At 40.5% G+C, this 22,035-nt stretch overlaps 4 protein-coding genes across 7 annotated transcripts; 2 read left to right on the top strand and 2 right to left on the bottom strand.

The window, feature by feature from the left end:
• The first annotated feature begins 960 nt into the window (after positions 1-960).
• LOC139631232 (heat shock protein beta-7-like) lies at positions 961-3,138 on the top strand. Its single transcript, XM_071495265.1, has 4 exons — positions 961-1,146; positions 1,283-1,416; positions 1,947-2,072; positions 2,169-3,138. The coding sequence occupies exons 1-4, from the start codon at positions 1,068-1,070 to the stop codon at positions 2,172-2,174; spliced, it is 345 nt and encodes a 114-aa protein (XP_071351366.1). The 5' UTR covers positions 961-1,067; the 3' UTR covers positions 2,175-3,138.
• On the top strand, positions 3,023-6,950 carry cplane2 (ciliogenesis and planar polarity effector 2). The gene is made up of 5 exons (XM_071495266.1): positions 3,023-3,388; positions 4,675-4,827; positions 5,154-5,278; positions 5,434-5,573; positions 5,780-6,950. The coding sequence occupies exons 1-5, from the start codon at positions 3,277-3,279 to the stop codon at positions 6,027-6,029; spliced, it is 780 nt and encodes a 259-aa protein (XP_071351367.1). The 5' UTR covers positions 3,023-3,276; the 3' UTR covers positions 6,030-6,950.
• On the bottom strand, positions 6,698-11,318 carry LOC139631229 (rho guanine nucleotide exchange factor 19). The gene is made up of 12 exons (XM_071495262.1): positions 10,951-11,318; positions 10,699-10,860; positions 10,557-10,621; positions 10,166-10,452; positions 8,990-9,150; positions 8,752-8,904; positions 8,530-8,659; positions 8,338-8,412; positions 7,705-7,797; positions 7,447-7,595; positions 7,105-7,269; positions 6,698-7,011 (listed from the first exon to the last, which is right to left on the bottom strand). Exons 1-12 carry the CDS (start codon positions 11,187-11,189, stop codon positions 6,966-6,968), a joined length of 1,725 nt encoding a protein of 574 aa, XP_071351363.1. The 5' UTR covers positions 11,190-11,318; the 3' UTR covers positions 6,698-6,965.
• A 344-nt stretch (positions 11,319-11,662) lies between these two features.
• Positions 11,663-21,252, bottom strand: ddi2 (DNA-damage inducible protein 2). Of its 4 annotated transcripts, XM_071495260.1 has the most exons (11): positions 21,112-21,252; positions 20,783-20,954; positions 19,058-19,187; positions 18,360-18,683; positions 18,123-18,249; positions 17,788-17,915; positions 17,574-17,702; positions 17,089-17,192; positions 16,746-16,938; positions 14,599-14,647; positions 11,663-14,298 (listed from the first exon to the last, which is right to left on the bottom strand). In XM_071495260.1, the coding sequence occupies exons 2-10, from the start codon at positions 20,918-20,920 to the stop codon at positions 14,637-14,639; spliced, it is 1,284 nt and encodes a 427-aa protein (XP_071351361.1). In that variant the 5' UTR covers positions 20,921-20,954; positions 21,112-21,252; the 3' UTR covers positions 11,663-14,298; positions 14,599-14,636. The 4 variants fall into 4 exon arrangements, with proteins under 4 accessions (XP_071351361.1, XP_071351359.1, XP_071351362.1 ...); XM_071495258.1 differs by lacking the exon at positions 14,599-14,647; XM_071495261.1 differs by having other exon boundaries at positions 20,783-21,156.
• Between the last annotated feature and the right edge of the window lie 783 nt (positions 21,253-22,035).

The following is a 22,035-nucleotide window of genomic DNA, read 5'->3' as shown; positions in this document are numbered from 1 at the left end:
AATTAAAATGCAAACACACTAAGCTCAGATGATCATTATATTAAACAATGATGAAAACACTCATCACGTTTAAACAGAAATGACAACCAGTACAAATTATAAATATGTATTATAAACAATGCCTAAATGTACTGAAAAAACACAGGCAGTAATTCTGACATTTCTCTAGCTAATTTAAAAATAAAATCTTACATCATATATGTAATGCTGCTACATAGACCTCTAGGATCATAACTGTATTAACCCCTCTGACACAGGTTGACAAATAACTTTGTTCTGTCACCAGTACCTGGCCAACTACAACATTAATTTACCAAGACTGCCGAAAATCTAAAACAAATGTTGCACTTCAACTTTTACCCAACAGTGTTCTTCTCTTCAGCAGTGCAGCCTCGCAGAGCTTGTTTTGGTGGCGCCTGTCGTCCAGATGGAGTTGATTAACCTCATTGACTCTGCCAAGGTGGAGCAGAATGTCACACCTACACACAACTCTGCTCCATCACACCACTGCCACTTAGACATATTAAACCCCCGCGTGTAGGTTTTCACCAGAAATGTTTGGGTACAGTGTCATTTTGGAGACTCCTTCTTTGCTTCTTTACACAGCCTTAAAAAAATATCCCAATTTCATAATGTAAAACCCACTGCATTTTGTCGTGTTGTCGCGTTTCTTGGCTTAAAGCTGAAGATGAGAGCTCATGCAATGTCACACTTGATAATTATAACATATTCCTTCACTCCCTTTCTCACACACAAACACCACGACCCATAGGCTCTCTGTCAGGGGTGTGGCAAGAAATTTTGGACCCCTTGACAACAGTTCAACAACAGTTCTGACACACTGAATATCTATGATCTGTGTCATGTTCCAGTCCATCTGAATCATTCAGGGACCCAGACATATCCACACCCGCACCCCATGGCACCCACAAGCTCCCAGTAGCCTATAAAAGACTCATATACAGTGACACTTTTATCAGAGACAAGGGAGAATTCACTAGATTAGAATGACCTCTATTGGATTATAGATACAGTCAGCAAAGAGGCAATTCACCTCCTCAGCCTGTATGGAGAAAAGTCGAGATATTCACTCTGAAGATTCAGGATCAAAACCTCAGCAGAGCATCAACGAACACAAATTTACAGGTCAGCTGAACAAAGACTGACACAGATACATGATTTAGAAAAAAAAGCTAATCAGTAAGGGCTCAGAAAACTGTGTCTGAATGTACAGTATGTTATTCAGTCAACGGATTTTACAAGCTATAAATGACTGTTGCAGGACATTCATATCCTACGGGGAAGATCCAGGCGATTGGAGACATATTTCAGTTCACAGTCGATGTGAGTGAATTTTCTCCAGAGGATGTTATCATCACATCCTCAAACAACCTGATAGAGGTCCATGCTGAGAAGGTGAGCCATGCAGTCGGCCCCGATGTGGAAAACGGCAGATGTAATCTTTACAGTAGCTACAAAACAGCACAGAAGCAGCTCTTTCATAGCAGTGAGTTATTAGACAGCTGAGTGACGCATACAGAATTTAAAAAGTAGTATAGGGAGTACAGGCAGTATGAGTATGGGACTGAAGATAATTGTTCACAACCTGCATTGCAACAGTGAATGAAGGCCAGCATTTAAATTAATAATATGAATGTAATAAAGTGGCTGGATTATAAGCCTCTCAAAGTTTAAAGTCTTGTTTGTGCAACCATAAAAGTTTAAGTCCAGGCCTGAAATTCTAATAAAACTGTAATTTAGAAAAAGTGTAGACTTTAGCTGTAGCACAAAGGGTTTAGGGAGTTCAGCAGTTTTACAAATGTTATCTCGTACTTGTGATTTTTGACCTCTGTCATAGTTTGATTCCCACCCCTGGTCAGTAAAGTGTATCCCTGGTTTTATTTGTTCCTTTCAATGCTCTCGTAATCTTTGTTTTTGCCATGCAGCTGGGAGAAGATGGTACTGTCACAAATACATTTTCTCACAGATGTGAACTACCATCAGATGTGGATCCCATGTCTGTGACCATGTCTATGGGGAGCAGTGGGGTCCTGACTGTCAGAGCTAACAGGGTATTTTAGTCCTTGTTCTCTCTCTATGTTCGTCATATAACAAAAATCTAACTGGCTTTTAATTTCTTGTCTTTGTTGTTCTGTTGTAATCTCCAGATGTAACCTCCGCACTAAACCACTCAGTGACCCTCCTGTGAAACGCCAGACTTTAGCGCCCTCTAGCGGCTGGCGAAAGAATCACACAAGTCCATCATTCAGGGACCGTCGGAAATGTGAGAAACCTCATCCAGTGGACATGGACCCACCAACACTGCAAATACTACTTTAAAAAGTGTGATTTTCTATGACTAAGCAGCAGTGGATGGCAGAGAAACCTGCTCAAAATCGATGAAATTAATTTACACAACTTTAATTGATAAATTAACTGAAGTTGTTAGCTGCTAGCCACAGTTGAATCACAAGGGTAACCATGTGTTTCTCTGATAATAGATGATAATTATTTTCATAGATAATTAAAAGGTGATGCTTGAAAAACCAAAGTGGCTGTTCAAAAACACATCCATTGCACAATAAAAAAAACAAACAAAAAAACATTTTTAATCTATTTCTCAAATTGCAACTGTTTCCAAATCAAAACAAAGATGGCGTCCTGCCAAAAATATATTTTCACTAGCTGCTTAGAGGTCTTTGGAGATTTTGGAATTACCTTTAGAAAAACAAGAAATGTTTTTAAACAACCTTTTGGCTTTTCAAACATCGCTAGTCAATTATCTATTAAAGAAACAAAAGAACTATGTGACCTATATGCTATTGACCATTGACCTACATGCTGCACAACCTCGGGCTAGTCTGCTGAAACTCTGCCTTTAGTGTTGTAAGAGATGCCACTTCTCAATTAAATACATCTTTTTGTCCAAAAACAACAGGTGAGCGCCAGAAAAAGGCGTAATTGACGACTTTTTGAAGCACCTGAAGGCAACATTACGAACGGACGGAAGTGACGGCAGCGGTTGTCAAGGGACGTTTTAGTTTACGGAAGTGTTTATCGGGTGGCTGCAACTGAAATACAAAATGTTAATTGCCGATCACAGTTATTGTTGTCATTAAAGCGCTTTGTAGTCAGTAAGACTGGCTGTAATGTTTTGATACTAACATTACTTTCAAAAGCTGGCTACCGCCGCTACATGAACCGAGCGTCTTGTCTTTTGCCGAACAAAACTGTCCTCCCTGCGGTGCTACCTCAGTTAGCTTCATCACCAACAACATGGCAGAAGTTCCTCCTCCCGGATCGGTCGTAGTAGCCGACTGGCATCGATGTAAAGACAGCAAAGAATATTTCAACAAGATCCTACACAAGAAAAGACGCAAGAACTTCGGTATGAAAAACAATTTTGCATGAATTACAAAGTGAGCAAAGTCTATTTACTCAAATACTGTATTTGAAATTAAAATTTGAGTTACTTTGCCAGAGTATTTTGTTTTCATGCTACTTTAAACTTTTACTTCACTAAAGCTCCAACAAGCTTTAGTTACTTTACAAATTAAGATTTTACATTCAAAACATATGTTAAGCCCACAAAATGTTTGTTAAAGACTGAACTATCCAACAGAAAATACAAGTGGAGCTGAAACCAGGAGTTGATTAATTGGTTGGTTGACTGAAAATTAATTGGCAACTATTTGATAATCATTTTAAAGTTTTTTTTTTTTCTTGCAAACTTGCTAAAATCTAATAGCTTCTCAAATGTAAGGACGTGCTGCTTTACTTTTTCATTCTTTTAATAGATATGTATCTATGATATAGATATGTAATAATAGATATGAACTATAACTAACCTTCACAGAGTTCACAGAAACTTTTGTCGTGTCTATCATCATCTGAGCTGTGAGTCCCTCATTAGAAAATAGGTCACAAAATGTGTCTGGAAGATAAATGTGCATTTTAGAAATCTACACTATCCCTACCAGAGAAGGGGTCCATAAAGTGAGCCTCTCACAGGTTATTTTTGGTGTATGGACATACTGAAAATTATGAAGGCATGAAATTGATTTTGTTATAATGAGTTGGTATAAGACAAAAGTTTTCTTATGAGACTAAAGAAATATTGCTCTACAACTTATGTTTGAGTTTGAAGTTATGTGAAGAGGAAAAGGTAAAGACAGTTACATGTTACTTAAAACCTTTAGCTGACCGTGTACTGGACAATCAACATGAAATCACACACACACAAAAATGATTACATAAACACTATCAGCACAGGTGTAGTCGCATAGGTGCTATTTGCATGCTATCATGTAAAATTAAAAGGAATGACATTATTCAGTTCATAAGAATTTGTCATAAAAGGATAAGAAACCATAAATCTTGGTGTACAAAGTTATTTTTTGACCAGAGACTATTTTGAAGCCAAAAGTAAAGCTTAATGGTCAGTTACTTGGTGTAATTGTTAAAGTTTTGGGGACTAGTCTGTGACACAGCATCACAGTGATGGATTCATGCAGGAAGACAGACTGTCATCCTCTCTGCTGTTGGTTCAGTAATTTCCTTTGTGGTAATAATCTATATTCAGAGACTAATCTAAATTATGGAAAGTATGAGAATACATTCACATATCGGTTGACTACTGAAATATGGGTAGTCCTTTTAAAACCTCTTTTTCAGGCCTGTTGGAGTCTCCAGTGATGCCCCCACATGTAGCTGTGGACACAGTTCATTATAAGATCTTCATCTCTGGCAAGAGTGGAGTTGGAAAAACTACTCTCGCTGCACGTCTGGCAGGCCTGAGTATTCCTTATGCGCACTATGAAACAACAGGTAGGTCCCTGCTCTATGCTGATGAAGCAACAAGCTGTTGTGTTCTGTTTGCTCATGTAAAATAGTTAAAGACTACAACCTGTTGTGGGAGAGCCAACTCATCAGGACCTATTCCCGACTTTGCGACATGCTCCTGACTTTGATAAAAATATAAAATTTCTACCAAAGGAATGTTTAGAGGTCTGTTACAAACACTGCTGGTTTTCTGAGTGGGTGCGGAATCACTGTGACTTAGCTGAATGTTTTCAAAGTAAATTATACAACTAAAAATTCACATTTTTTAAATTAAGTCCTACAAATGTAACATTTATCTTCTGTTATTAAAGGTATCGAGACGACAGTGGTGTACTGGCCTGTGAAGCTGAGAGAGAGTGGCAGAGTGCTTTTTTTCCGTCTACAGTTGTGGGACTGTGGAGAGAACGCCCTGCGTAGATTTGACCATTTGCTCCCAGTATGTATGAAATATACTCCTGTGTTGAGTTGTGAACTAATGAGAAACAGAACCACGTGTGGGACTGTGTTCACTTTATATTCTTATACTGTAGATAAAAAATACTTGCAATCTACCAGACCTTTTGTCAAATCACTGTCCTCTGTCTCTCCCAGTCCTGTAAGGAGCAGGTGGATGCTGTCCTTTTCCTGTTCTCCTTCACTGACAGGACGTCTTTTGACGATTTGTCAAATCAAATTGCTAAGTGGACCGGACCACCTTTTGGCCGAGTTGTGAAACTGGTGGTTGGCACCAAGTATCCTTTTGTGTTTTTTTTTTTAACTTTTCATTTTAATAAATTAACTAACACAGTTATGTGCTTGAGCCTCCCTGAACTCCACTCTGCATGCAAAGTGGGATATGACACAAAATACTCATTATATAAATTCTGATATTCTGTGTATGCTGCTAAAACATGCTAATTTCCCTAATATATTTTTTGTCTATATCAATATGCAGAAGGGTGTTTGTCCTTAATCCTTTGTTCATATTTGATCTCTTCATGCACTGTGATGTGGCAGACAGAGACGTGAGGGACTTCCAGGAGACATGGAGGTTACCGCTGCTCCGGATGGGAGGGGAGGTCAGTGATGGGCTGGGTGACGTAGCCCCGCTCCTCAACTGCCTGGCAGAGCAGCTGTGGCATCAGGACTGTGTTACAGCTGGATCAGTCGGCCACCGTTCACAGCAGGAGACAGTGACTCTACTTTAATAGCAAGCATGATTTTAAGGAGACAGTTGGTGAACTGGAGTCCAGGTAGTGCCACCCCTGGGTGTCTGCCTTTGGGGGAATGCACTTAGCAGCTGGTCTGGGAAAGCCTCAGGATGAGGATGAGGCTGCTGTGCAGATGAATGGACTGTTCTTAATAATGCTGTGAACACAGGCTTCCCCAATTGTTTATTCGGAAAAGTCTTAGCATTGTCCCATCTTATGTATCCAAATCATAATACAAGATATTGTTTGGGATTGTGGTTATACATTAATGGGATAAAGATGAAATGCCATTACTGTCCAGTCTTTAAGACTGAGATACAGTATTCAGTATTTATTGGCATGGTTTAGTTGGAAGAAATCAACACTAAGCACCTCTTTGGGCATCGCGTCCACTTTACATGATTGTTTTGTTTTGTGTGCTCATTTAATCTGAAAACAGTACTCTTAAAAAGTTGTTTGTTCCAGGGTTGTAATCATTTTGTCACCATTTCACAGTGGAGAAACTCAGGGTCTGTTTGTTACATTATTTTATTACCATCTTTATCTGGTTGAGAAATTTATGTTGCATCAAGCTGGTATAATAAGGTCAGAAAATCTTTTATTTTCTTTAAAGCACATTGCTTAAAAGGCCAGTATTTAACACAGGTTTTTAAAAAAAAAAAAAAAAAAAAACACCCCACAACAACCCAGTTAATAAAAAGTATCCCCTCACTTGCTGTGTGTCTAATTGTGATGAGTTCAGGTGCATGTTAGAATGCTTTGTGTCATAAAACTGTAGAGCAAGAACTTTATCAATTACTAAGTGCAATCAAGTTAAGATAAATCCTAAAAGTGAAGAACATTAAAGTTTGTTAGTTATCAAAATGCATACATTAAATGTGCAATTTAAAACACAATTTGGATGTTTAAAAATCAAAACCCATCATGTGCCCATCACTGTTTACTCGACAGCACCTTCATCCATGCTTCTTTATCTGACCTGCAGTAAAAATCAATAAATTAAAAGACAGGAATCACAGATACAGGACTGGCTGCTGCTATGAGTCACCTTATAGAGGACATTCGCTCTTACCTTGTGTAAGTAAGAAGTATCATGGCGGTTGGATGTCCTGTTTGACTGTGAGAGAGATGCAGTAGGAAGGAGTCTGGGGGTAAACCCAGAATCTCAGTCTTCAGATGCTCGATGCGCACATGTGTGGGGAATTCAGCATGATCCACAACTATGAACTGCTGATCCCTAAACATGATGGAGTGAAAACAGTCCAGTTTAGTGACCAACAGCAGTTCAGTGTATTCTCAAATAAAACAGTTTATTTATTATGATTAAATGTAGTTTTGCTTTTCAATGTGCTAAAAAAGGAAAGTATTGCTAGTAATTGCCCCATTTCTGCAGTAGTGAGTGTTTGTCAGGTACTTTTTCAAGGAGATGATCAGGAGGTCATTGAAGAGGTGGAGGTAGATGCTGATGAATGACGTTTTGGAGTTGTAAGTGCCCACCACAGTCAGCTGCCTCATGGGACCCTGGTGCACCATAAAACGCCCGCTCACGACCAGAGGAACTGACTGAAGAGAGGAAGGGGCAGTTTGTTACAGGTTACTGCCATCTGCAGGTTACACAATGGAAGCAAATCTGTTTATAAAGTCTCTTAGAAAAACAAAGTAAATTTGTCACCTTAACTTTGCCAAAATCCAGCAGCATTTCCAAGCAGACGAGCTCCTCAATTTGTTTCATTTTTTGGACCCCCCTGTCGCACTCGGCCACTATCTGGTGAGAACAAAACAGTGGTGAAGTGGTCCTGTGACCTTTTACTTAAGTAGAAATACCAGTGACCAGTGTAGGAATACTGTTACAAAGAAATTCACATAAAAATGTACCTCGTGCAGAATGAACATTTCAGAATAGTGAGTGTTATCTGATTATAGTTATTGATACATGCAACTGGTGAAGGTGGGTTTAGTTTTAATTTAGTGCTGGGTTGCTTGTGTACTCTCTCCTGAGAATCAATTAAGTCTGATGTTATCCTCTGATAATACATCATTTCTTTGATTAGATTTTGAATCTGAACCTGCAGGTGAAACAGCGACTGATATCAAAATAAATGTATTGGGAAGAAAAGCCTGTAGTGCTGTAGAAGTATGAAGAAAAATGGAAATGCTTTAAAAAAGTACCTCAAACTACAGTTTTCACTCCCCCCCCCCCCCCCCCCCCCAACCATGTCACTCTCTCCAATCATCTCATTCTTCTTTTCACATCAGTCTTAGCATAAATGAGCAGATCTGAACACTTGAAAGTAAACAGTATTACCTCATGAATGGCTTCTATTGCTTTTTCAAGATATGAAGCTGAGTCGGAGTCTGGTTCAGTCAGTTTCAGAATGTTCTAAAAATGAAAGAAGAAAAAAAAAAAAAAAAAAAAAACCCACACAAAAGCAACTTTTGGCTTATGAAACTTTGTGTACCGTGTTGAATTACTGTTGAACTCTTATCAGATGCCTACCTCCAGCAGAAGTTTAACACGAGTAATTCTCTGGAAGGGAAGGACAAGGAAAGACTTGAGGCTCTGTCTTTGACACACTGGGTCACTCTCAAGCTTCTTCAGCAAGGACAGAAAGTCTCTGTTCTGCTGCCTTGAAAAAGAAGATGTGACTGAATATGGCTTATGAGGAAGGTTGGTGGTGTGGAGTACCATCAGTGGTGTCAAGCACAGAGCAGGACTTACAGCAGCTGGTTGATAAGGGCCTCCTGGTACATCATGTTAGTCACATATGGCACATAGAGAGTGTGAAACTCTGGGCAGTGCTTGAGCACAATGTCTCCAAGCTGAGATATCAACACACTCTCTCCCAGTCGCATTTCTAGATCCATGAGAAACCTAGAAGAGGGAGTACACAAGCTCAGCATCAACGTCAACACAACCTGTTCAAAAACAGAAGTGGTAGTGTATGCGGAGCTCTCACTTTTCACTGGCTGCCATGACTCTGCGAATGTTGGAAAACAAAATGTGATGCTCCATTTGAGACAGGGTCTGTTTCAGTGCTTTTGATGCATGGAAATGATTGACAGCAACTCCGAGGCTCCTCAAGTAAGACGCTTCAGATCCGATTAACTCAAACATCGACTTGAAATGAACAAAATGAGAGGGAGAGAGACAATTATTTTTCTGGATGTTCTAACTGTGACGCTAAACCTTAAAAGAGCCTTACATATGAAGAATTGAAAAGGATAAGGCTGGTGAGCTTTTGAGTTTGCCATCTTCAAAATCCCATGAAAAACTAAAAACACCACTGAACTGGTCCAAATACATCATCTGTGAACAGTCAAAGCTGGATAGCTCAGTCCTCTTTGCTGTAAACCTCCATTTTCCGAAACTATTAAAAATGCACCATTTGCAGCTGTAAACGTTCCCAAAGTAATGCACCATTAACTCCTTTTTAAGTAAGATTTCCTGAAATTTACAGTGCCCAGCTGTTTATGAACATTACTGGGCATTTTATAAAAATTAAAAATACATTCGTGACCTGCTTTTAGAAGACAGGACTGAACAAGTGGGGAGCTGAGCAGGGAGGTCAGAATATATTAAGACCGACTGTTGGTTTTGGTCATTTCATGGGATTTGTAAATGACATTTAATTCACAAGTACAGTCCATAAATTGTACTTTTACTGTAGCGACATTAAGGCTAATATTTCAACTGAAGACAGTGACATGCTAAATAATCATTAGTAAAAACTAAAACCAAATATGCTTATGAAAGCTAAGAAACTAAAAATGAATGCTAAAGGTAAATGTTTAACGTTAACATACTAGCTGCAAGAATATCCACCAGTGTTTGCAGTACAAGATGCTAAATGCTATATGTTGCTAAAATCCAGCAGTAACATACATATCAGTACGAGGCGGCTCCCAAAAGGTGCAGCAGGTAGGACAGTGTAAAGCTGAGCTCCACTTTTCAGGCCTACAACTGCTTTTCTGCTGTATAATGACAATAATAACAACCAATAATTATCATTGCTACATTTCTGTGTTGTTCATTATTTTTTTTTTAATAAATAGTATCATTTCATATTTATCACTATCACTCCAAATTAGTTAAGTCATGTTTGAATTATAGTATGAAATAAAGCTTTTCACACCTCCTGAAGGCGAATCTCTCTGATAGTCAAGCTTTTGAGCAGGCCAGATGTCTTCACCTCATCCAGATCTTGCCAAAGGGTACATGGAGTCACCCTAATAGGATGAGGTGGTGGTGAGGATGGAGTTGCTTCAGGAGGGTCTAATTGAGGGAAATTGCATTGAGCGATAAGGTGGGGCTGCAGACCCCGCAGATACTGGGGCGTTATCAGTTCTGACACATAACTCTTGTTGAGTCTGTGCAGATCATCTCTCACCGCCTGCAGACAGTAGTCCTGATACAGTGGGACTGCAGAGCAAAGGGAGAAAGATAGAGAAGGTACTTAAAAATGCTATAAATGATACACTTTCCAGTGACTGACAAAGGGGCCTCAAGTAGAAAGGTAAACTTACAAATGTGGATGTACTTTGACTGGAATGATATACTCAGCACTTCCTCATCATCTGAATCTACCACCCTGGATTGAATAAGCAAAGCCACTTTTAGTTACCTGTACACAGATTATAAATACAATAGGTTTACAGCCTCTCTTACCCCTCTGAACTTTTGCCCTCTTCATCTAACACGGACAAAGTTGAGTTGGCTTCTCCAAGGCTAGGAACTGAGAACAACTTGGGTATTGAGTGCATTTTCCCCAGATTCCATGTGCTCTTTAAGGCCACCGCCCTAATGGCAGAAGATATGTCTATGGGAGAACTAGAACAGAACAAACATATTTCATTGCCATAATCCTATGTAAAATAAAAAGCTGTCTTAACTTTTCAAGATGCACCATGTGGCCCTTACCCGCCATCCTCAAGCTGGTTCAGAGACCCCCTGCTCTCATCAAGGCCCCCGCTGTCCTGTGCACTGCTGTTCTCCAGCGTGAAAAACTCTGAAGAAAGCTCCTCTCTTATACTCACGGCTGGTATTTGTGATATCAAGTTATTCACTAGATGACTATTTCCAAAGTAGGAGTGTAGATTAGTGATGATGCCACTGCTCAAGGAGTAGCTGTTCTCTTCTCTGCAGTCAGGCTGAGCCATAATTCTTCAGCCAGAAGCTGCTCTCTCACAAAAGGCTGTCTCTGAAACTTCTGTTTTAAAACTCTGCCCCAAGTGCAATTGTGAACGCGTTTATCCGAGGCACCATCCTTCACCTGCCTCACAATCACTCAGATTAAATAGTCTCTGCAGTGCGGTCTGAGCCTTCAGTAGCAATCACAAAAACTAGAATCAGGTGTGATTTTCCTCACACTGGCTCACACAAACCAAGGTTTCAGTAAGATCACAAAAAAGGATCACGGCTCCAACAAATTATCTTCATTATTGATTCATCAGACAATTATAATGTAACTGATCACCTGAAAAAACACCATCACAATTTCCTGGAGTCCAAGTTGACATCTTCAAAAAAAAAATGTGTTATATCGAGTACTCAGTTTTCTGTCATCAAGACAAAGTAACAAATTCTCAGATTTGAGAAGCTGGACCCATCAAATGACGTATGACACACGGTATACAAATACTAGTTCCATTTTATTTGCAATTTAAAATTTCATACAAGATAAAAGTAAATAATTCAATCTGCCTGAACATTGTTGGTATGACTCAAATAAAGCCATTAAAATCCTTGATATATGACGTACTGACAAAACATTTGACAGTCGTGAATGGCCATATTTGAACAGATTACAAAATGAAAATGGATGTTTATAAGGTATGAACACACACACTATGATGATTTGACACAAAATGGGACTTTTTGAACAGGAGCTACAAACAATTTTGTAATCTACACATGGCAAGGCTTTCAAACTGTGGCGAATGATACATACAGTACAAGATACCTTCTGTAATATACATACTGATTTTGAAAAAATGCCATCTATGATCATACTTCAACAAACACACTTGTGGCTCACTTGATATTTCAGTGTGATAATGGCTGTGAATTTAGGGGTTTCCACTCAACTGTAGAAATTATTTGTAAACTTGATCAAAAATGATCAACCTTTCTAAACTGCAGTAGTTCCCACAATGTAGCTTCTCCATAATTGGGTTCAGATTTGTGAATTGAAGGGGCTATAAACAAAAAATAAACATGATACTTATTTATTTTTTAAACCAGCAAATTGCTTCAATTATCCACATTACTTCTAAAGCTGACCAGACGTTGTTATTCTGGCATGGGGAGTAGAAGTAGAACTACTCCATTCTTAGATTATTTTATGGATGCTCCACAAATTATACTCTTGCATAACAGTTCCATGAAATGCTAAAGGGGAAATTATAACAATATTTAATGGTTCAAGAGCCAGTCACACACTGGGCATTTAATAATATGTCAATGTTGGACAACAAAACAAAAAGAAAATCAATCTATCATACCAAATCTCTAAAAACCAATGAAATGGGTGGGCACCCAAAACATCTGCATGCAAACACACCTCACATATCTGTTATATCCAGAAAAGTATTACCAGTTGTCCTGTTTGTTCTTGGATATTCTGTATGACAAACCAAGAGACAGCATTTCCCTGTGTTTATACGTGCTCCCTGCTAAAAAGGGACTGAGACATCTGGATCAGTAACAAGGTATAAATAAGACAGATGCTGAGTTGGGAGGCTGGGGACTCGCATGAGTGGTTATGAGTCTAGGTGGGCACAGTGATACTGCGGGCTAGTAGTGCCAGCAGAGCTAGTTCCACAACCCCATGGGCTTGTTCCAGTGCCTCTGCAGCCTCCCTGGCAGAAAAGCCTGCTGCCTGGATTCTCTGGATGTGCTCAGCTGGAAATTGTTCTATAAAGGGATGTGGAGACGGGAGAAGAGGGGCTGCAGATGTAGGCTGGGGAGCCTGAGCAAGAGGGGGGGCAGAGGAGGATGAGGTGCTAGAGACTTCCTCAGGTGAGCCCACTGCCATAGACAAAGGGCTGAGAAAAGTCTGCTCAGTCTGGAGGCCAAGAGTGTCTGGGGTGTTTGTGCCAGAGGCTTGTCCATCTGCAACCCCTCGCCCCTGCTGCCCCTCAGGAGGTTCTCTGAACTCCAGGTTCCCTGGATCAGGAGGAACCTCTGTCTTAGGCGGAGAAATGCTGATGTTACTGGCTTCATCCAACCCACACCCATCTGCTCCCCTTTCCCTGGAGCTATCTGGATGCTGTGGTGGCCCTTGTTCCTCCACAGTTTCTGCTGTATCTCTGCCAAGATGCTCATCCTGGCCAGACGGGTCAGGCACAAGACACTTAGATGGTCCCTCGTCAGACACAGCAGCAGCATGGTTGGCTTTGGCATCGCTTGGTTCTTCACCAGCTGTAATGGCAGTAGATAGGGTAGGCTGGGTGTTTTCGGGCGTTGGGGTGCGTGGCTCAGGGGCCACTTCATCTGTGTCTTGTCTGAATGGATGTGAGGGGGAGCAGGAGGTGCTGTGGTTTTGGGACTGAGCACAGTTGTTGGATACTAGCAGCTCGTGGAGCTCCATCAGAGCGGCTGCCAGTGAGGGGATGCTGTCGGAGCTGGAGCAGCGCTCTCCTTCAGGCTGGTCCCTCTCAGAGGTCACCACGCCATGGGAGGTAGTGGGGGAATCCATTTCAACCGAGTCAGGTTGGCTAGGAACACTTGGACAGGCTTCAGTGGTATCAGCTGTGTCAGACTCAATCATCTCTTGCTCCATGGGTTGAATGGGGGAAAGTTCCTCTGGTTGGGGGAGCATAGAGCTATTCACTACCTCAAATGATTCAGCATCACCCTCTGTGGCTGTACAAAGTACCTCACCGTCTGGATACTGGGATAACGTAGTCATGTCTGCAGGAGGGGTATGTGTGGGGAGGATGTCTGTTGAGGGACTGGGTACAGGGGGCACTTCAGAGTTGCTATGGACAGGCAGAGGGTGAGGGTGGAACTGATGAGTTGTAGAACCAGCAGCCTCTGCTAGGGACGAAGGCTGAAGAAGCTCCTGAAAGCCAGGTTGGTCCTGGCACTGCCCTGGTGCTGAGGCCTGCTCCATGGCGGCCGGGGCAGACTGAGAGCGATCCAGGGTCTGGGGCTGGCCAGAGGAAGGGTTTTGGGAAGGGGAGGTGGATGAGGACATTTGGTCTAAGGTTCTGGGTAATGTTAATGGTGGGGGCTGTGGTGAGGTAGTTTGTCCATCTGCAGTGTCTATTGTAAGAGAAAATATAACTGGGAATTAACAGCTGGAATGTGTATCAATCTTGTCTGGGAGCACTACTTTGAATAATGTGCATTTTCATAAAAGCTTAGGAGAAACCGAAGACATAAATTTGTTTGTTACATGTGCTACTTAATCCTCTTTAACAGATATAAGTATCAGAATAAACACATGAATAAGTATGAAGGTACAACATCAATTAACCAATCCAGCAGCAAAATAACAGCAAAACAAAAGAAATAAATAGCAATGGACTTAGCACTGGCAATGGAGTTGTGAATTTGCAGTACCTGGTTGGTAGGGCCCTCTCCAGCTGTCTCCAAATGCATCAGTGCTGTCCTGCTCAGGGGTTAGGGCACACACCACACACATCATGCAAAGGGACGGAGAAAGTTAGCAGTCACACACGGGGCATGCAACTTACTATCAGCCTTTTCACACACACAGATGTGAAAAGTGTCATCCAAAAACAACTTGAGCCTATGTCCCAACAGAGAGGTCACACTGTAATCACACTGCTTGTCACTAAACCTCAGAATGCTCAAATGAGATCGCATCAGAAGGATGTTTGATCAAAGTCACTTCGTCATAAGATAGTCAAGACTAAAACTGTTTAAACCGACCGCTGCAAATATCCATTTGCAGTCTGCAGCGATTAGAGGACATGGCTGGCCAATGGAAGTGATAGCAAAGACAAAGTGTATCAGTGGCAGTTGCAGAAATGTCACTGTAAGCCTTGAAAAGCATTAAAGGGAAACATGTGATTATGTTTCGACCATCTTGAATGTTGCAAAGCAAAACTCAACAGACCTCATACGCACAGTCAGTCTCTCATTTTTAAAAAGCCTGTCGCAATATTGCTATATATCCTCAACGTTTCTGGACAAATCAACTAAGACAGTTTTAATGGATAAAAGAATGAAACAAGAATTTCTGTTACATATTAATCCAGTAAATTAAAACCAACCAAGAAACTTCCTTAAAAAACAGCATATTACCATAAACACTAATGCACTGAAACATATTGTGGGATATATCATAGCTACTGCCTTCATCACAAAGTTTGTATTGGAGCATGCAGTTTTACTGACAAGTATACAAACACTGTTTCATGTAACATTACAAATAATTCTTAATAATTAAAAAACTCTTAATTATGAGACCATCATCTTCTCATAATCATTAGAAAGCTTTTTCACAAATCTGAGAAGAAAAAGAGTTATGGTATAACATCTGTCACCGTTTGACTCACAGGACTTTGTTAACATGCTTGGTGTAAGTTTTTGGTTTGAAACACTGGGAGTTATTAAAGTGGCTGAGTAATGTTGATGATATTATCATCAGTATGTAAACACTCCACAGGTTTTTTTTTAGTCATTGTTCAAGCATACCCATGAAAAGCAAAAACTATGTCTGGACCTAAACTTGGACAAAGCAGTTTTCTGGCAATGTAATTTAAATGCAATCTGTTCATCACCAGCAGCGCTTCCTCTTTAAATTCTCTCATTCATTTGAGACATTTTTTTCCCAACAATTTATGGATGTTTTACTCACAATATCAAAATTCTAATCTTATGATTACGAGATGATTTTCTCATGTTTATAAAATACTAAACATATTCTGACATTTTTACTGAAATCATAATTACGAGAAAAGGTCAAAGACATTTTTGTACTGCTGCTGTGAAATCTTGCAGATTTTTTTATTTAATGATGTGGGTAATGTTCTGACAAAAAAAACTAATTAACATGTTTTGTAGCTCTAGATATTAATTTCTGTTTGTCTTTGTAGGTGGCTTCAAGTGCTGCTCTCACACTTCTTCAGACATCCATCTGCACCGTTGTCCAACACTGAATCTGACTAAGTTTAACAGTCCACAATGTACTCATGACAATGAGACATGCTTTGTTCTACTGATTAGCACTGATGTCTCCTTTCTGTTCAGTCTTTTCTCTGGTAGACACTTTGAACAGATCCCCTGCAGGGTTTAAAAAGACACAGAGAAAGCTGCTCTGTGGTATAGCTGCTAATGGTGTATTACCCCAATTTACTGTCACATAGAAATAAAAGCGCTAAAGGGATGTTTTCTCTGTAACTTTAATACAGAAATACAGTTTAAAATCATGAATGTTTCCCTTTAAGGCCCAAAAAGCTTGATTTGATTTCAGCAAAGATCTCATTTGTCTTCCTTTCTTATATATACACTTATATTTATCCGAAAGCTTTCAATTTCCTGACCTCACCTTATTCTAATTCTATTTGATTTGCTGTGGTGATGACATGAGATGATCATGTGACTGAAAATTCAGATGACTGCATAAATGGGGTTGAGAGTAAGAAGCTTTAAGTGGCACATGCAAATGTAGTTCTAACTGAGCTGGGAAAAGCTCAATGAAAAACAGGCTGAAGTGCACATATGGGAGGCAGTTTTCTTACCGCTTTCTTGTATGGATCTCTGAAGTGCCTCTGCCAGTTCTCTGTCAGCTATCTCATCTGGACGGGCATCTTCACGCCCCTCTGCTCCGTATGCCAGTCGGGCACATTCTGGCAGCTCTGCTTCAGACAGGAAGCGAGTTTCAGTGCCCGTGGTTCCTATTAGCAGCACGCTCTTCTTCAGGTCAATTGAACACTATAAGAAGAACAGGACAAATACTGAACCTGGGTCTTTTTCGTCTTTCTTGTACATTTAGTGTACAACGAACAAAAAATGGTAACCGCTGTATTATACAACTGTTTCCACTCCAATACTGTACTGTGATCAGATAAAAGGGGCTCACACCTGGTGTCTCTTCAGCATATCCAGGCCAAGCAGCATGTCCATTGGTTGGTCCTCCAAAATGGAGAAAGAACAAGGAAGGAAGTCCCCCTCTATCTGGACCTGAGCTAGATGAGTGCAACAGGACAACGCAATTTCAGCTGCACTGAAGTGTCATGTAGAGGCCTGATTATTGATGCCACTGAAGGAATAGATCAAATTTAGGAAAATCATTCTACTCAGAGTACATCAATCTCTGACAATCTGTGACATTTTATAATATTTTATATCTGTGTGTAATTTGGACGGTACATTAAATGGTAAAAAATCCAGGAAGTTCAATTATCATTGGAAAGTACATATTTCAAACCATAGCTATGGTTGCAAGTGAATAGGAAGTGGACTCAAAGACATCCAACGATTTTGCTAAACTCAACTATCTCACCATTCATTTTTCTGGAAACTAGAATGGACTTGCATTAATTACTTTAAAAAAATCTGACACGAACCCAAATGAACTCTGCCAATGATCTTCTGGGTGCCCACTCCTTTGGCAATCCCAGCCCAGCGTCGGTCCACCAGCCGCATGATGTTGCAGCGCTCCGCACAGGCTTGGCTCATGATGGTCATCTGAGCTCCTAAAAATAGGGAATGTTAGGCTTTGTGAAATGTATGAAATCTGAAGTAGTAAAAACACAATCAGTCAAATTTTATGGTCATTACCTGAGTCAACAAAAGCTTTCACAGGGTGGCCATTGACTTTGCAGTTGATGTAGAGCATTACCACCTGTCCAAAGCTTTCTGGGGCCTCTTCCATTGCGATGGTCATGTTTTCTTCCACATTATGCTGCCTGGAATATGCACAAAGCCAAAGGTAAGACACTTCACTTTTTAAACAAGAATGTTACCTGCATGTAGTGAACAGGTTGCTCTCCTTTCTTACAAAAGAGTCAAATTCATGAAAATCACAAATATCACACTGCAAATTAATGCACTGGAATCTCTGACTGGTCTGTGAAACAGAGAGGTCAACAAACTCTACAGTCTGTAGACCGTACCTGATGTCCTCCTCAATCTTTGCTTGGGCTTCCAAATCAAAAGGATCAGCAGTCAGAAGTCTGATCCTCTCTTGCTCTCTCCTGGCTCGATCCTGCTGTTGCTCCAACAGCACTTTGGTGAAGCGCTCTGAGGAAACAGACAGTCACATTAACATGACCGACTTACATCTTGTTGAAAGTAAAAGGCGATAAACACAAATCATGGCATGTGATGGCCATTTTTTTTTCCCCGTTTACCCAAGTCTCCACTCAGAAGAGCCTCAGCAAGTGGTGGGTTTCGCTCCTTTAGGAGTGAGAGCTCATGTGGATTGGATAGTAGCATCTGCTGAAGTAAGGCAGGGTCGTCCAGCCCCTGAGGAGAGGAGCCGCGAAAGGCCATTGGCGTGGAAGGTTGTGCAGGACGCTGCTGCTGCTGCTGCTGCTGCTGCGGCGGCGGCGGCTGCTGTGGTGGCTGCTGCTGCTGCTGCGGAGCCTGTTGCTGTGGCCTTATTGCACCATGCTGACTGGTTGAAGAAGAGGTGCCTGGGACTGTGATAGAACGAAAGTCGATATGGGGCAGACCTAAGGGGCAGAGAAGATAAAAAGTGAGATCATAGGCTACTTCATTCAAAAACTCTGCTTACTAAATAGATGGTACATTAATCTTTTATATCTTTTCAATATTGTTTCTTTGTGTTCTCTTCCTGTAAATTGCTGTTACTTTCCTCATACTTTCAATGACTTATCTTGATTGTGATGCCAACCCCTCCCATGTAAAAAACAAAAAAAAAAACCCTGCAGGTCGACCTCGCTAACTAGAATTAGCAGCATTAATACGTTAGATGTCTGTATTTGGGTGTGAAACAACATTATGGATACCAGTAGCAGCTCCTCCTACTTTCCCTCTATTGCCCCCTGGATAGGTTTCATGTAATTTTAACAAACACGTGCATCACCTGGGAAGGCTGGCTGAGTTGGTGGTGGCCTTCTGTCAGCTTGCCTGAGAACCACCACGTCTCCATCCTTAACACCATATGTCCCCAAGGCACGAGTGGGGTCTTTTAGGGGCTGTTCTACATATGTGATCTGGACACAGAAAAATACAGAGCATTTAATGAAATGAAATTAACAGTTTCAATGACTAGGCAATCCAATTACTTGATACCTGACAGAACAACTGCCTTCTAACCCAGATTTACAAGGTTACATGATTGCTAGCTACTTGACTCTTGTCATGTGTCAGTGTATTTGTGCAATTTAGCATTTTCACTTTCTGTTTCCAGCGTGCCCACAACCACATTTCATAACATAACAAACTGTACTAAGAATGAAAGGGAGGTGAAGTATTTTTAAAGCCTGTTTTCTAAAGCTGTAGTAATGGATCAGGTTGTGGAGTGTGTTCATGTTCCTAATGTACATTTTAGGGCTGCAATAAACACTTACATTCTTCATTGATGAATCTGCTGATTATTTTAGACATTTAGTTTATGGAATGTCCGAAAATAGCAAAAGCACTCTGTAATAGTTTCACAAAGCATAAGGGGACGCCATCAACATGCTTGTTTTGTGCAATAAACAATCCAAAACCCAAAGACAATCAGCTTCCTATCAGATAAAACAAAGTAAAGCACAAAATCCTTACAAAATAGATGGGGAAATTAGATAATGTTTAATATCTTTGATCAAAAAGTGACTAAAACTATCAATTAATTATCAAATTGCTTCAATTGATTGCCAGATAAACCTCCTTGGGGACCATTTTCACTATGTTCTAACATTTTATTGACTAAATGATTAATCAATCACAAAAGAAAATAATTGTGAGATGTTAATATAATGAAAATAAGTGACAGCTGCAGCTTCACAGTTCTCCAACCCTATGATTAACTAATACTACCTTACCTGGGGTTTGCTTTGTGTTAGCTGTTTGACTCACAAAGGATTAAAGCAACTGGATAAAATACAACGAATAGGAGCTAAAACAGTTTAAAGAAACGCTCAAGGTTTCTCTAACAGACAGGGGTCGCAAGATCCAGAGCCTGTTGATAATTTCAATTAATCAAATAATGTAGATAAAAATTACACGGAGTGAACCTGGGGCTGTTTCTCTATTCATGCAACACTGTTCAAACTCTGTGCGATTGGTTGGAGAAACTTTCTAGTGTCTCCCTGTCCGTCTCTGTACTTAAACACACATGCACATACAGCAAAACAAGGACAACAGGGCTGAATGAAGACAAATAAACATACTTACGACTAGTATGTACAAACCAATAAATACAGAAATCACTAATCTTTAATCTTTGTCCAGATAACGGCCTCCCTGTCACTTGAGTAACGTTAGAAAGCCGTTGACTAACGTTATATTTTGACAAACTTTGTTGAATGCGTTAACCTTATTAAAGTAATGCGAAGTACAGCTGCCCATCCGTTAACCACTTGACAACAATTAGCCTGTCGTGAGGTTGACTTTCACTTAGGTTAACGCAACCTATAGAAAAAATGGACACTTTGTGACCGACATTGACCGTTGGAGACACAAGTCGGTTGTTTTGTCCGTTGTTGATAACTCAAGTTTCGCAACAGCGCGTCAGTCAAAACAGCAAAAACCCGATTCATGCTAGCAGCTAGCTAGCCATTAGCTACGTTAGCTCTGTGGCTACAGCGAGCTTGGCTCTAACCTGAATTTCCCCAGCTGGGATTCCTGATTCCAGTTCACAAAGTGCTACAAAGTCTCTCAGCTCCAGCTCTGGGGACACATCGAGGGCGAAGGTGGTTTCTGGGCGATCCCTCGGCGCGCAGAAAACGGTGACCAGCATCGCTTTTTTGGGGCAGGATCACTGGACAAACCCGCTGTAACAGATTGCGGTTAGTGTAGTTCCTAGTTTCACAGTGGAAACCCAGTTATTATTCGGATTTTCACCAAAACTTAAAGAAGTATTTCAGTAGAAATTGGCGTTAAAGGGGAAACTAGTAGTACACGAAAAGACGGCGACTGCTTTGCACTTACTGGGAAGAAGCCTGATGTGACAGTTTCTCTTTTAACAACAACTAAACATCAAGTATTGCTCAGTAGTGCCGCATTTCATCCTGCTTGTTTTTCGACATGTCGCATTACAGCATTTGCAGTCGTGAGTAGTTTCTTCTTCTAATTATACAAACACTTCAAGCCGGTCTCCTATTACCACCACCTAGTGGTCTTTTGGAAGATTACACACATTTTACGCTTTTCTTGCAGGGACTCGATGTAAAAAAGCTTGTGACAGTTTGAATAGGCCTTTTGCCTGGTGTTAAAATAACATAGTCATGTCCATAAAACTTGCTGCATCATCAGCATTCACAAGAACATGGATCACAATATCCCTGAACTTTGTCCTTCTACCACTAAAATCTTGTCAGGCCATCCTTAGGTTCAACTGAATGTTTGAGCCAAATCTGAAGAAATCCCATTAAGGCATTACTGAGATGCTGCATTCAAGTGAATGGGACAGACAGACGTACGAATGGACAACCTAAAAATTTAATGCCTCCAATCCTGGCTGTCGCCAGCACAAAGGCACTGTTACAAAATGGCTAAACATGTGAGGTGGATAATAGTGCATGCTGATAGGTTCATTCAAAGGCATGGAGAGCATAAATATTTTTTAGCCTAGACTGAAAAGTGAAAGCCAGAGTGAGTTTGGTCTCATCTTTTCTTCTTTTGCTAATGTAGTTTCTTGCTCTTTCGTGATGAACATGAAACACATTAGGAGTTACATTTAGTATGAGGCTGTTACGCTTTTATGATATGGATATTAAAGGTTAAATCTGATAGGACTGTAGGAAGTAGCAAGAGCTGTTGTTGCATATTATTTCAAATGTATTATTTACTTCAATCCACATTTTGCTATATTTCAGCAATTTCAGTTAAGTGAGTTGTCAACCTGAAGGAATA

This window comes from Trachinotus anak, unplaced genomic scaffold (genome assembly GCF_046630095.1).
Source record: "Trachinotus anak isolate AG129_WGS33_773 ecotype Australia unplaced genomic scaffold, CSIRO_AGI_Tana_v1 ptg000013l, whole genome shotgun sequence".
Lineage (NCBI taxonomy): Eukaryota > Metazoa > Chordata > Actinopteri > Carangiformes > Carangidae > Trachinotus > Trachinotus anak.
Note: the sequence above shows the minus strand (reverse complement) of the source record. Positions and strands in the feature narration are given on the sequence as shown.

Bases quoted from the DNA above. Each gene is read 5' to 3' on its own strand.
- LOC139631232 (XM_071495265.1), top strand. From the start codon at position 1,068: ATGGAGAAAAGTCGAGATATTCACTCTGAAGATTCAGGATCAAAACCT. The intron at 1,147-1,282 runs GTCAGCTGAACA...TGACTGTTGCAG, and splicing joins CAACGAACACAAATTTACAG to GACATTCATATCCTACGGGG. The intron at 1,417-1,946 runs GTGAGCCATGCA...TTTGCCATGCAG, and splicing joins TAGAGGTCCATGCTGAGAAG to CTGGGAGAAGATGGTACTGT.
- cplane2 (XM_071495266.1), top strand. From the start codon at position 3,277: ATGGCAGAAGTTCCTCCTCCCGGATCGGTCGTAGTAGCCGACTGGCAT. The intron at 3,389-4,674 runs GTATGAAAAACA...CCTCTTTTTCAG, and splicing joins GAAAAGACGCAAGAACTTCG to GCCTGTTGGAGTCTCCAGTG. The intron at 5,574-5,779 runs GTATCCTTTTGT...AATATGCAGAAG, and splicing joins AAACTGGTGGTTGGCACCAA to GGTGTTTGTCCTTAATCCTT.
- LOC139631229 (XM_071495262.1), bottom strand. From the start codon at position 11,189: ATGGCTCAGCCTGACTGCAGAGAAGAGAACAGCTACTCCTTGAGCAGT. The intron at 8,660-8,751 runs GTAAGTCCTGCT...TTCTTTTTCAAG, and splicing joins GCCCTTATCAACCAGCTGCT to GCAGCAGAACAGAGACTTTC. The intron at 7,270-7,446 runs GTACCTGACAAA...CATCATGTTTAG, and splicing joins CTGATCATCTCCTTGAAAAA to GGATCAGCAGTTCATAGTTG.
- ddi2 (XM_071495258.1), bottom strand. From the start codon at position 20,920: ATGCTGGTCACCGTTTTCTGCGCGCCGAGGGATCGCCCAGAAACCACC. The intron at 18,684-19,057 runs GTGATGCACGTG...TCTGCCCCTTAG, and splicing joins AACTCAGCCAGCCTTCCCAG to GTCTGCCCCATATCGACTTT. The intron at 18,250-18,359 runs GTAAACGGGGAA...CTGTTTCCTCAG, and splicing joins TCTTCTGAGTGGAGACTTGG to AGCGCTTCACCAAAGTGCTG.